Source organism: Cydia splendana, chromosome 6, assembly GCF_910591565.1.
Source record: "Cydia splendana chromosome 6, ilCydSple1.2, whole genome shotgun sequence".
Lineage (NCBI taxonomy): Eukaryota > Metazoa > Arthropoda > Insecta > Lepidoptera > Tortricidae > Cydia > Cydia splendana.
In genome coordinates, this window is record NC_085965.1 from 18,087,604 (window position 1) to 18,101,347 (window position 13,744).

General features: G+C 35.6%; 1 protein-coding gene and 1 long non-coding RNA gene across 2 annotated transcripts in view; one reads left to right on the forward strand and one right to left on the reverse strand.

The window, feature by feature from the left end:
• LOC134791805 (uncharacterized) overlaps nucleotides 1–13,744 on the forward strand; it is a 470,284-nt gene that overhangs the window by 411,107 nt on the left and 45,433 nt on the right. The window lies entirely within an intron of this gene.
• LOC134791501 (uncharacterized) overlaps nucleotides 4,449–13,744 on the reverse strand; it is a 32,571-nt gene continuing 23,275 nt past the window's right edge. The window contains exon 2 of the mRNA XM_063762546.1: nucleotides 4,449–7,706. Within this exon, the coding sequence (XP_063618616.1) occupies nucleotides 6,788–7,699 (912 nt within the window). The 5' untranslated portion in view covers nucleotides 7,700–7,706 and the 3' untranslated portion in view covers nucleotides 4,449–6,787. The remainder of the gene's footprint in view (nucleotides 7,707–13,744) is intronic.

Here is a 13,744-nt window from a genome sequence, read left to right on the forward strand (position 1 = left end):
GTCAAGCAAATCTTGTCAGTAGAAAAAGGCGCGAAATTCAAATTTTCTATGAGACGATATCCCTTCGCCCCTACATTTTTCAAATTTGCCGCCTTTTTCTACTGACAAGATCTGCTTGACCAAGTATATTTAAAATCATTCATTTACATACAATATATATACAGTGGTACTACTAAACGAAATTAATAACTAGCTTAAATCTAAAATAGGCCCTATTTACTTACTTATAATTATAACTTATTCGTTTTTCATATCCTCTCCTTTTCATCATTTAGACTAGACTACTTTAATATCATCATGCAGACATCATGGTATCATATTTGCTGTCCTTGTAATTAATAACTCTGTTATTTTTTTATGTGTAAGTAACTAATGTTTTACGCCAAATAAAATGTTTTCTATTTATATTATAAAATTGTTTATAACTAAATATGTCTTTTAAAGAAGTATGAAATACTGGTAGTTTACCTACCGCAGCCTCTGTTGGGGCATGTTGGGGCTCCGCGAGAATAGGGTATTTTCCTATTAGTCAGTTAGGTACTTTTTTAGAACTGTCAAAACGATTTGCTAAATGGAATTTATATGAAACATTACATCGTGACGTCACGGTCAACTCACCTACTTTTTATATTTCTATCCGATTTATTAAATAGAACTTGTGTTTAAAAATAACTCCTATCTGTGTTTTTCTAATAATTATCTGGTGCTTTATTTCATGCATGGTGTAAAATAATTTATTTTAAATACAGTATAATACCCTATATTTAATTGTAGGTAATAATAAGAAAAAAACAGCTCTTCTATAAGTCTGATCCAGTGCAGACTCTGTATGGAGGCGGAGGAGACGCCCTTGCACATCCTCACAGAGTGCCCTTGCCTAATGCGTACTCGTGACCTAATCTTGGGCGGACACATATTACGCCCGGAGGAGGTAAAGTCTCTCGAGACCAAAAGGATCCTGCAGCTATTCGAAGTTGCAGGGTTGGATCGAGAGTTGTAATAGGTGGCGATCACAATAGATCAGGAATGGTCGCAGTGATACATAGGCTTTGGAGCCTTATATAGCCCCTAATAAAGAAGAAGAAGAAGAAGAAGTCTGATCCACACTCACAGTGACGAGCGAAATATTTTAATTTGGGGTTCCAGCAAATATTTCGCTTTGCCAAAGGGTTCCGTCACCAAAAAAGTTTAAAACTTAGGTAAGGTTTACTCGGGTAATTCCGAATGTGGAAAACTGTCGGATAATTCCGAAAAGAGACTTTTATTATGCTGGAATTAGGGATGATTTTCATCTGAATTTCGGAATTATCCGACATTCGGTATTACCCGAATACACCTTACCTATAGTTTGTCAAAGGACTGTCTCATTTCAATCATAGACAGAGAGAATCATACTATCTTTCTCTTACACTAGTACTAGGTACTAGCACCCAAAATAGAAGGATGTGTATATTTTTCCTGGTTCTTACTGACTGACAAATTGGTTTGACCAACTATAATTACGCCTGCTAGAAATGTATGAGCAACCATGCATGCTCTCACTTCTACGTATTGCTGCATCCCTGTCGTCAGTTAAGTAAGTACCTACTAAATTCAGGAAAGTGTAACAAGCTGACATCACACTAACAAAACATACAATGTTATTAAATCTTGCAAGTCGATTTACGTAAGTCTATTTATGTACTTTAAATAGCCGTATCGATTAGAAACTTTACGTACAGGGTACTTATATATATATAGGTATATATCGGATGGCAATACAAATCAAATAGGCTTGAATTCGGATTTTTTCAGTCTTATCCGTTAATAAAGGGTTAATTCGCCATAATATGCTGTAACTAGATTTGAGAATCACCTACACTTTCCTCTACTTAACTCTAAATTACTTTAGCTAGCTTTTATTGGCTAGTTGATGTTTCCTTTGATGTTTCTATAGTTCGTTTTTTAGCATTATAAAGAAGGTATAACTTAAAACTGGAGCAGTGGATCTACGGGGAAAAAAAATTACCCGTGGTCCCCCTGTGGTACAAAAGCTGTGGTACCACGGTTAAAACACGAAAATGACTAGTGTAATATTTTGCCTATATCACTTAAATTTAGTCTACATCGCGAACGGTCCCGAACGCAAAATGCCTACATCATTTTCGTCGTTTTATCTTTACGTTAGCGATGTCGACGGAGCCCCGCTGTCGCGGGGCTCCTATTCTGTGCCGTTTGGCCTTCGGCCATTTGAAGATAACTAACGAACCTAACCTACCCTAGTGATATAAAAAAGTAAAATAGATTCACGAGCGTAGCGAGTGAGAACAGATTTTTCACGGGAGCAGTGAGAACATACCTATTAGACTACTTGAAAATGTAATCCTTCTTCATCACTTAATACCTATGCACTCATGTTTTCTTAAGATACCTATACAAACAATTAAGTTTAATTACCGCAATCGAACACAAAAACAAAACGTAATAATAAATTTCAGTAAAATAACATGGAAATAACGAACATCAAGTAACACTTCAATCGACAACTATTTTTTTTGTAAAAAAAAAACTGTGTAAGATACGGTCCGAATTGCGGATACCTACGTACTATTTGTCAACTATAGTAGAAATTCTTAAAAGTAAAATAATTAATTTTGCGTGGTAATCTGTGTTTTTTTTGAGTTCATTATTTTAATTGTACAGTCACCTGCAATAGTCTTACGAAGTTACTCTTCGAAGGCGGCAAAAATATGTGACACGCTCTATAGACCCCGCATGTTGAAATGACATTTGACTATAAAGGCCACTTGAATGTCATTTTGTCTCACCCAGTGAGCAAAATCGCATTTTGCTCACTGATTTTAAGAAGCAAAGTACCCTTGTTCGAGTTGCTGAGGCGAAAAAGCTCTGGTACCACGGTTAAAACACGCGTGATAGCCGCCCTGTGGTTGTGTGACGTCACGACCCCATAATGTAAACAAACAGGTTCACTCTACTTACAGCTCGATGAATAAAACCAGTTCGTATTTGACCGCCCAAAAGCTCTGACGTTTCATTTATAAAATACCTAGTGCCTATATAGTTAAAATATAAATAAGTCATATTAATTATCTCACCCCTTCTGTCACGCGCAATCCTGACAAAAGGCTAAAAATCCTGACAATGTCAGGGGAAACCCTAACCGCAACCATAACTGTAGAGTAGTTAAGTGTGTAGGTACATACTAAAAAATAAAAGCCTTTAATTTAATTTTAATTAAGTCATTTAATAATCTAAACATTAATGTCGTTTGTATCGTTTGTATTACAGTTTCAACAACGTCAACTTCACACGAAGTTCTATCGCTTCATAAGCTGCATTAGCTATGTCGATTATTTATAAAAATATTAGAGTTCGACCAAGCTAAGTTTGCAGCGATCTTGATAGCACAGACTGTGCAAGTGTTATTTTAAACGTCATAATTTCATAGAAGCTTGGCGATTAAAATAACATTTGCACAGTCCATATCAAAATTGCTGCATACATAGCTTGGTCTAACTCTATCTACCTACTTATTTCGAGTTTAACTTAAAGCAACTTCAAATGCTTTCATTAAGATAACTACCCCCTAAGCTCATAGGTAGATACTTAATATTAAATAATAAATATTTACCTATTTACAATTTTTTATTTGTAATTTAATAACTAAAATTGTGTTTAGCTTGTAAACATATTTCATTTATTATTAGTTACATACATTATTAGTCATATTTAGCTTGCATTGTATTAATTTAAGAAGTACTATTATATTACAAAAATAGATTTTTATTGTGAACAATAACATGATTGTCACATGATGTCAGAATCAGAATGTAGGTTAAGAGCCCATCAAAGTGCACACGCCACTTCTAAATATGAACTCAAAACAAAAACGGCCGTTTTAACTTTGGACGCATAGATTGACGAATCCAGCAACATAAAAACTAGTTTGATGTATTCAAAAGGTACTTAAATACAAAACACAGTACGTAGCGGCCCCCTTTTTTAAATACCTATCGTTAAATTTAAATAGTCACGATTATTTAGTAGTTGCAGCGCTAGTGTGCGCGTTGATGGGCTCTTAATCCTCAGCAAAAAGAATAGATAGTATAGAGGGGTCCTGTCATTGTAAATTTTGTAGTCACTGTAAATTTACTGCCATCTATCGACACACGACTAAAACTCAAAATGAAAACATATAAAGTTATCAAAAAATGTATATATATGGATAAATGATTTTGTTATTCTTATATCATTTTGATCCATGTTCATTCACTGATATCTATGTGTTAAAATTGTTAAATATGACACGGTGTCGTCACGCCATCTAGCCGAGGGTAGGCTAAAGGTGTGTGCGCCATCTATCCGAGAATGACATTTACTTGAATTCCGAGGCACGTTTTTTCCTTAGACTTTATTCGTCTTATACGAAGTTACATATGTCTTTGATCCTCAGGAAATAATTATCTAAAACCTAAATATAATATATAGTGGACGGAAAATCGGTTCTTAATTTGTACGTACATTAATATAAAAACTTATCGACTATAGACATAAATAAATAGTTGATGAGCAAATTAGTTTAAACCTAAAAAGGCCTGTGCACACCGCATGCGTGGCGTAGACGTGCACGTGCGCGTTGTAGTATACAGATCTTTATGAGAGAAGGCACACCACTTGCGTGACGTATGCGTGCGCGGCTCCAACATTTTAGCGTGCGCGCACGTGCACGTCTACGCACACACAGCCTAGTGCTCTGGCCTTGTAGTTAGATTGACTTAAAAAGTTACCTACTTATTTTCAAATTAGATTTTAACCATAGCTAGCGTATTAACGATTATCAATAATATTTTCTGTCATAGTTATGTTAATGTAAATGTGTTTGAAAACACTGATACATTACATGCGTAGGTATATGAGAGAAGCACAATAGGCTCAAGCTTGTCCAAAAATATGTTGACAAAGAATATAAAGCAAAAATTTGAGACGCAAATACACATAGGACAAAGATCTTGGACAAGTGCAATACCACCCTAAGTCATAAGTAGAGTACCTAGGGTCTTTCCAATCAAGATATACTTAGGTAGTAATCAACGGGTGCCGATCTCGTCGCATAATAGGTAATTGATTGTCCTAATGTAATGTTTCGCATAATTTTTCTCCAGCAGAAACAAAGAGTATTTTCGAAAATATTTTGCATAGGTTGTGTAGGGTAGGTTAGGTTAGGTTTGTTTTATAATTTTTTAGAAATGTTATTAGTTTCAGCACAATAACAATTATGCGAAATGAGTTTTATGCGTAATATTACATTAGGACAATCAATTATTACGCGATCTAATATAGACCCGTAAACAACAATAATTATTTGTCTAAGTACGTATTTGTAGCCAAATGATTTAGTAACAAATTAGTAGGTACTTAATCATTTCATTTTTATAATGTCATTTTATTACCTACCATTAAATATTTGTCAATAGGTTGTGCACTTAAATTAAATTGCAGCACTCCGGCTTCAAATACATTTATGTTTTTAAGTTATTAAATAAAATATTTTCGAGAAGTCAAATTATAGATTATGAAAATTTTAGTGGTTTTCGAAATACCTCCTTTATACTTAATCGAACCATCGACAAAGATTGCTGAAAAGGATACATTTGTTACAAACATAGTGTATTATGGTAATATAAATTAATTAAAACGTCTAGCTACTTATAACACAAATTAAAAATTAACATTAATCACATTAAATATCGACAGGCTAAGTTTACGTAAGGGTACTTATCATGGGTATTTTAAACCCAACTGTAAAATGACTCCGCTATTTTACTATTTTCATTCATATTCTATTATTATGCATTCAAGTAGTCATTTAGTTTAGTCATTAGTTCCACAGTCATTGATAAAATATCGATGAGGCCAATTGGGCATATTTAACAAACAAATAGATGAAGGTCTTTCTTCATCTACACTAAGACTGCTAATTTCAAGGTACATGGTAGGTAATACGGTAATACTTTGGCTCAGGCAAGTCGGCGCAGACTTAACGTAGACGTCTATACTCTGAATCTTTATGTATTTAAATAAAAGTAAACAAACAATTTATAAATTTATTGGTTAACCGACCAATTACAAAACCGCCTAGATCGGTCACTGAACGACCTGACTTTAAACAACATTATTTGATCATTAATGTTTACCCACAACTGGCTTAAGGAGCCATTTGAGGGTGGATTTTGTTTACTTTTATTTAAATACCTAAAGATACAGAATATAGTATATACTTCTACTCGAACTTATTGCCGTAATATTATAAGATCGTAGGTACCTATATATATACTTTTTCTTTAATTGGTCACATCAATATGTTTACCTTTGACTGTAGTTACGTTGTTCAAATCAGTGTTTTAAACATTTTCCCAACCAAGGGACACTTCGGTTATTTTTCACCATAAAGTCAAACACAAAATCCTGACATTTTATTTGCATTGACTTGGCACTCTTGGCAGTCGTCATGGTTAAGAGAATTATTACACAAAATGGACCACTGATTTAAATTTTCAAATAATTTTAGATATTACTAACATGATTTGTGAAGCAACCAACTACAAAAATAAAATCTACACTGATGTTTTTCATGAAACCGGATTTGTAATTCGTTGACTGGACATTGCTTTCTTAATTAAATTCACCAAAAGTCGTACTGACTTCACACATTTCATTGCGTTTGATTGAAAATACGTTTAGCTCGATACGAGCCAGCTTAACACTTCCTAGCTATATCAGATTCTCTTTAAGGATAGAAGTTCTGCAGCGCATCAGAATATATGGAGTTATACGTGTCTCGCAAAACGTAAACGCTGTCATTAGGTTTCCCATTAAAAACGTATTGACCTTTAAGATTAGTGACTTTAGAATTAGTAGGCGCCGGTTTAGGCTTGGGCTTGGAGTACGAAGGCAAGTTGTTGTAGCTAGGCCTCTGCATTGGCTGCATTATCGGCTGCCCGCCGTAGCCGAACGGATCCATTTGAGGCATCTGAGGCATTTGTGGTACCTGGGGCATTTGAGGATACCCACCATTACTGCCCCATTGGTATACGCCTGTAGGTTTCCCGTTTGACACGAAGTCTAAAGGCAGGTTTATGAACGGATCCACTTGAGGCACACTCTGAGGCATCGGTGGTCCCATAGGAGGCCCTAGGTTAGGAGGCTGAGAAACGTAACCGAGACCGGGTACGAACATGTACGGAGTCGGAGGCAGTCTGATGTAGAAAATGGGAGAGTTGTCGTATTGCAGTGAATTTAAGTTATCGTTTTGATAATTGTCTCCGTTGCCGTTTTTCTTCTTATTCTGCTGTCGGCGTCTTGAAGGGATGGTTCTAGACAAATCGTCATCATCGAAATGGTCGTCGTTGACGGCAAAAGTGACGTCATCGTCATCGTCTTCGTTATAATCTAAACCCGACGACAGAAAGGATGGGAAGTAACCAAAGAGATTCAACGCTTTGTTTCTCCTGTTTGTGGGTGGTGCCGGCGATGCCGTAGTGCCATCTTCTTTGTATTCTTCTGTGAGTTTGCTCTGGCGACCGCTCGTTGCTTCTGGCAGCGCGGCCGCTCGCGATCTTCTTGAAGATGGTGCGGCCTGACTGCGCACAACCAAACCAATCAGCATGCATGCGACGATCAGGTCCCTCGAGTACTTCATGTTTAATCTGAAACAATAAAACAGTAACTTAATAGGATGAAGCAACCATTAATTTTCTTTCACATTGAAAAATAACTTTGGCTGTTTGCTAATGAGTGTGGATAGTAATAAATCTCGCCGGCCGAAAGGTAAAAATGTGAGAATCACTAACATGTGTAAATGCCTAGCAATTATTTACACATTTAAAGGTCTTCAATCTTTTCTCTGCTTGCGAGTGGATAAGTGATTAAAATTAGAGATATTGGAAGTTTAATTATTCACTTGTGAAAATGTGTACCTATGGTTAAAATATAGTAGGTACTTATTCAAATTTTGTTTTTGGTTTCTAACTCCCGAGAATGTGCAATCGTAATGAGTCAAGGTGGTCAAAATCCCTTCCAAAACACGAAACCCACATAATATCACAAAATCAAAGTATGCTCCTCCTCCCCCTCAATTTATTTTTAATACACGTGTAATTTTATTAACTCATGTCCTTTTAAGTAAAATTGAGCCCATGTAAAACCACTTAACGATACCTACACTGTTAAACCTTCTCCATAAATATATTCACTTCATCAAACTGTCTCCCGTACTTGGATTATCGCCGATATACCTAGTCTTTACATATACATAATTATAAGTATGTATTACTTATATGAAAAATAAAAATTGGAAAAATATTGTCAAAAATATTTTATCGTCTACGAAACTGAGTCTATATTGGCGTAATCAAAGTATCAAGAATCGATATTTAGATGTAATCTTTTGAAGTAAGTCGTCTTGTAAGTAATAAACTCGGGCTGTCGTAATAATTTGTCATTCGCATCGTATACAGTAACGGTCATTAACAAGTAAACACGCTTTGATCTTATGTCATTGGGATAAGATGAAAATGTGTGTAGATATTTATGATCCTCATTTAGTATTCATCGAGAAAAGCAACACATCAAGTTATTCGCAAGTGACGTGTCCATTTTCTTGGAGATTGGACATGAAATGATTTTGCACCGTTAAAACAATCAGTGTTTTGATCGATTGCATACAGATACACAATAATCTAAATAATGAGATTTGCTTGCTTTGACTTGCTTACACGGTTGGCTAAAATTGGAATTAGATTGAGTATATTCTCTTTTTGTCGTGGCATCGTGTTATGCTATCATGCTATCAATAAAAGTGAGATAGGGAATTGAAACAGTTTAATCTAGACTACAATGTATTTTATAGATAGCATATAATTATGCTTCTAGTCTTATCGACCAATAAATTCGGTGTAGAGAAACATTTTTTGTATGATAAACATACGATAAAAATATTTTTATAGGTACATATTAATGCTACCTGCTTGTAAACGTGCTTGGAGTAAGAATTATATAGGCATTCACTCATCTACTAACAATGAAATGTCCTAAGCGATTAAGTATGTCCTAAAAGAATTCACTAGAGAGCAGTCATTAGGGGTACTAAATAGAGCATTTGAACCATTAACCAACTAAATACTTATAAGTTTTATGTACCTTTAGATTATTTTATGATTATCAATAAAGTCGTAATCGAGCATGATTTTAGAACATTGCAAATAAATGTGTTCGATATAAAAATATCTTGTTACAGAGTATGGAGTTCAGCTAATTTTGGGAGTAGCTGGGTAAAGAAAATCATAAAAAAATATCTGCAAATAAGTTTTTGGAAAATATTTAATTTTTGGTACACGCTTTTATCGCTGACAGACAACTAATACTCATCGAGACAATTCTAAAAACCCCTAACATAATTAGGTTGCGTTGTTTCATCACAGAGTTCCTATGGCCACCTCCTGTCTCCATCATCAGATCAGTTCGACAGTACCATATTATTGTATTGTCATCAGAACTACATAGGTACAGCTGCCAATTTTCATGACGCTACGATCCTTGGAAGATGGTTAAATTAGTTACCTTAGATTCCATTACATAGTTAGTTACATACAGGTCGAGAGTTCCTATGGCCACCCCCTGTCTCCATCATCAGATCAGTTCGACAGTACCATAATACCAATACAATAATGTATTGTCATCAGAACTACATACAGCTGCCAATTTTCATGACGCTACGCCTTGGAAGATGGTTCAATTAGTTACCTTAGATTCCATTACATAGTTAGTTACATACAGGTCGACCTAATAAAAGCTTGTTAAAAACCGAATGCAAATGCATAACGAACATATATATTAATATATGTTCGTTATGCATTTTCTTTTTTAAACGTACTATCGATTGAATCGGTTTTTAACAAGCTTTTATTATTTTAGAAGCTTTTATTTTATTAGACTTTAATAAGTCTGAATATTAAATAGTTATATCTCAATACTCTAGTAAAAATACAATAGCATAATAAAAAATACTTTAAATCAAACACGTTAAGTAGCCCTTCGAGTGGCATTGTCCTCCTCGAGGTCTCTACGGTAAGTGGCGGTGGCCGCGAGACGGACAGACATAACAAGCCGGTTGAGTGGCGCAGCCATTTTGGAAAAATATACGTCAAGTGGCGGGGCCTCAACGGGTGATCATCGCGAATTTGGCGCGTGTTAGAAATATGACCGTTTCCCAAAAAAAAACTATGAATGATATATCACTGAATTCAGCATAAAATGGGTTATTTGATTGTATACCAATGAATTCTATTCTATTTATGTGAATTATGCTAGACTTGTTCTAATCTCATATTACCAATTTTTTTTTACTTTCATGTAAAAATACGTATAATTAAGAAATAAAACAATTGATTGTAGAAAAAGCAGACTTTATGACAAAACAATACATTTAACACGATTCACACAGTTTATTTCACTTTTTATCAGTGCGTATTCCGTTTGAATGTTCGCGGCTCGACGACGGTCGGCGCGTAATGGGCGAGGTGGGGCAGGAACATCACGTCATTTCTAACAAACTTTGTTTTACGCGGGAATTCGACCGTTAGGGAATACCATCCTTGCCTATTGACGAATGCATCTTGCAAGAGTGAGCAAGTAAGGCATAGTTTTAACGGTTTTATTTTAGGCGCGAAATGCAGCGTCGCACAGAGGCCGCGAGACGGTCTCTGCCAATTACGGGCTTGTTATGACCGAACCTTCTCGCGGCCTCTGCCACGCCGAGGCATATTTTAAAAAATGGCCGCGCCATTTGTCCTACCGTTCAACCGGAGGTGCTGCCACCCGAAGGGGTAGGTACTCAAATTTGAGTATAAAACCAAACGGAGAGTGATTTTGCTATCATAATATATTATAAATTGATTTCGAGTCAACGCAAAGTTTACTCACTATATATTTATTAGTTATTAACTTATTACACAATATTGGTTTAATAGGTATTGTATTTATGTAAACACTTATAGCCATATATTTGTGGTATAATTTTGCACTTGATGCAAAATCTGAATATTATTCCATTTGTATTTATTTTTGGAATTTGTTATAATTTTTATTTGTACTTAAATTTAACGAGATATTTTTTAAACAAGTACCTACTCAAAGCGGACTTACCTTATGTGAACGTTGAATACAGTTAGTAAACGTCAGGTTTATTTAGAACGGTCACAATTAATAAACTCGCATTTACTACCCGTTTTAGACAACTATTCGTCTTCACTAGTACCCATATGTCCACCATGAAATATTTACTACTTATATTATATATGAAATGTGTCTAAATATTTAAATAGAATATTCTGTCGCTCATAAGCTCAATAGTCGACCACTGACTGAGTAAATGTGCTTCAGTGTACCCCAATCCGAGCTGAGTGGGAGCTAGTACCTAACTGATACCGTAGAGCCGATGCAAACATTTAAGAACACAAAAACTATTTTTAAAAATCGACAAGATCTGATCGCCTCGCTCATTGCATCATTAATTAAACAGTGTTATTAACCTTTTAATAACGATTAAGATTGGCACTGTAGGTAATGTCACCTAGCCTAGCAGCCGTATTCGAACAATGAGATACGTCAAATACTAGATATTGAAACGATATGGATTGGATATATTATGTCAGTGTCAAGCAAGTGTCAAAATTGACGTTACTTCGAACAAAAACGTTACTTTTGACACTTGTTTGACACTGACATATCCAATCCATATCGTTTCAATATCGAGTATTTGACGTATCTCATTGTTCGAATACGGCTGCATGTCATAAAATTTATCTGAGCTAAATGATTGTGTGAAGAAAACGAGACCGACAGCTCCTATTACCTGTGGGTACCTATGTACAAGTACTGTGGTCTCACAAGGCCGGTTGTTACCCTGGAACCAGATTATTGATCAAGTTTTGAGCTAGGCATATATAGGGCACGCGCTTTTAAACCTGTTTATGTGCATGTATGAATTTAACAAGAAAAGTTTTAATCCGAACGAGTCAAGGGCGATGTGCCTTTGACGATAATGACTTTTTATCAACTAAGCTAGACACGATTATCATTAATTATTTATTAATGATTTCAGAGCATAAGTCGACGACCGCTTCTTCTTACAAACGTAGTCACCATTTTTTATCTCTGAATATTAACATTATGAAAAAAATAATACACAATGTGTATACTAACCGTAACTAGTAAGTCCTTTTACTATTTTCGATAAGTAGCGAAAAATAGATTCCATACAATTTTTAAAAGCTTCAAAGTCTCATAACCCATAATAATTAAAGGCAACCATGCAACTTTTTCTGTATGATTACAAATTAACTTCAACTAATAAACAATTTGCAAATTAAGAGGAAAGTGGCCGACCGCGCGCGAGTCGTGACTGCTCGCGTACTCGCGCAAACGTAGTCCCCATTTTCCCCTCTAAATAATGACATTTATGAATTTATGATTATAAATGTCATAGCTTTAACACATTCATGATCGACATAATGAGTTAAAATTGTTGTGTTCAAAAATAACTATACGTGCATTTTGTGGTTGTATCGTATAAACATATTGTAGGATCGTTAGCATACACTTAAGTATATCATGTTATTTCTTTTTTGCTTCGTTTGCTGGATCCATGGACTAGCTACAATGGATTCCGCATTATGAATGTGTACAAATAGACGTTTTTCACATGTAAAAAATAGGTGCTTCGCCGCATCACTCAATGGCATCACCCATCAGACCAGATAGTCAATTTTACCGCTGACGCTTACGTTTACGCTTTACGTTTTCATTCCACAGCCGGAACATTCTCGAAAGAAATTTCTTTGAATTGATCAGAGGGACTCCTGAGAACACCGAAGTTCGCAAATTGCGGGCACCTTTTTATGTCAGTCTAATCACGCCTTAGTTGGAGTAAAGACGCACGCAATTTGCGAACTTCGGTGTTCGCGGTAGGCCCTCAGAGCGCGACCATTGGGAAGTGAGGATGAACGCCCTGTTGCTGCTGTCGACGGTAAGCGGCGCGGTGCTAGTATGCGGCCGTGGGCGTCATAACAAGAAAATACTTTATTAGTATGGGAGCGGCAATAGTTTGTGAGCCAAGTCGTCCTATATGCTCCATGTAGAGGGCGTGATCGGCGACTGAACCAGTAGCCGTATATCATTTCATATTTACGCCGATACCAGGCATTTTTTTCTGAATCAGACATGTTAATGCATGTTAATAGTCTCAATTAGAACTGTTGCCTTCGATGATCGCGAGTTAATCAAAAGCAATTTATGTTTTGTCCAAAAGAAAAAAGGTATATCGTGCTTAAAATACCGCCTGCCTTTGTACAACATTGTATAGAGACAGAGACAGTAACCTATCTCCAAATATTTAGGAATCTATGTTCGACGTACGATGCCGATGGCCGATTTCCGAATATTTGCTTTGCACATAGTGTGGAATATGACACTTATAGAAACACGTCCACATGAAAACGTTGATTTGAATTCGTTGACAGCAAAAATTATGATTCTTCAAGTTATCTGATTGACTCCTGCTTGACATATAAGACAAAGCGAATACGTCTAACTGAAAGAACAATTATAATATAAAAATATCAATTTATTATTGCCTATTAATATTGTAAAATTTTCTGTACTTCGGTCCATAATGTGGACGAATGTT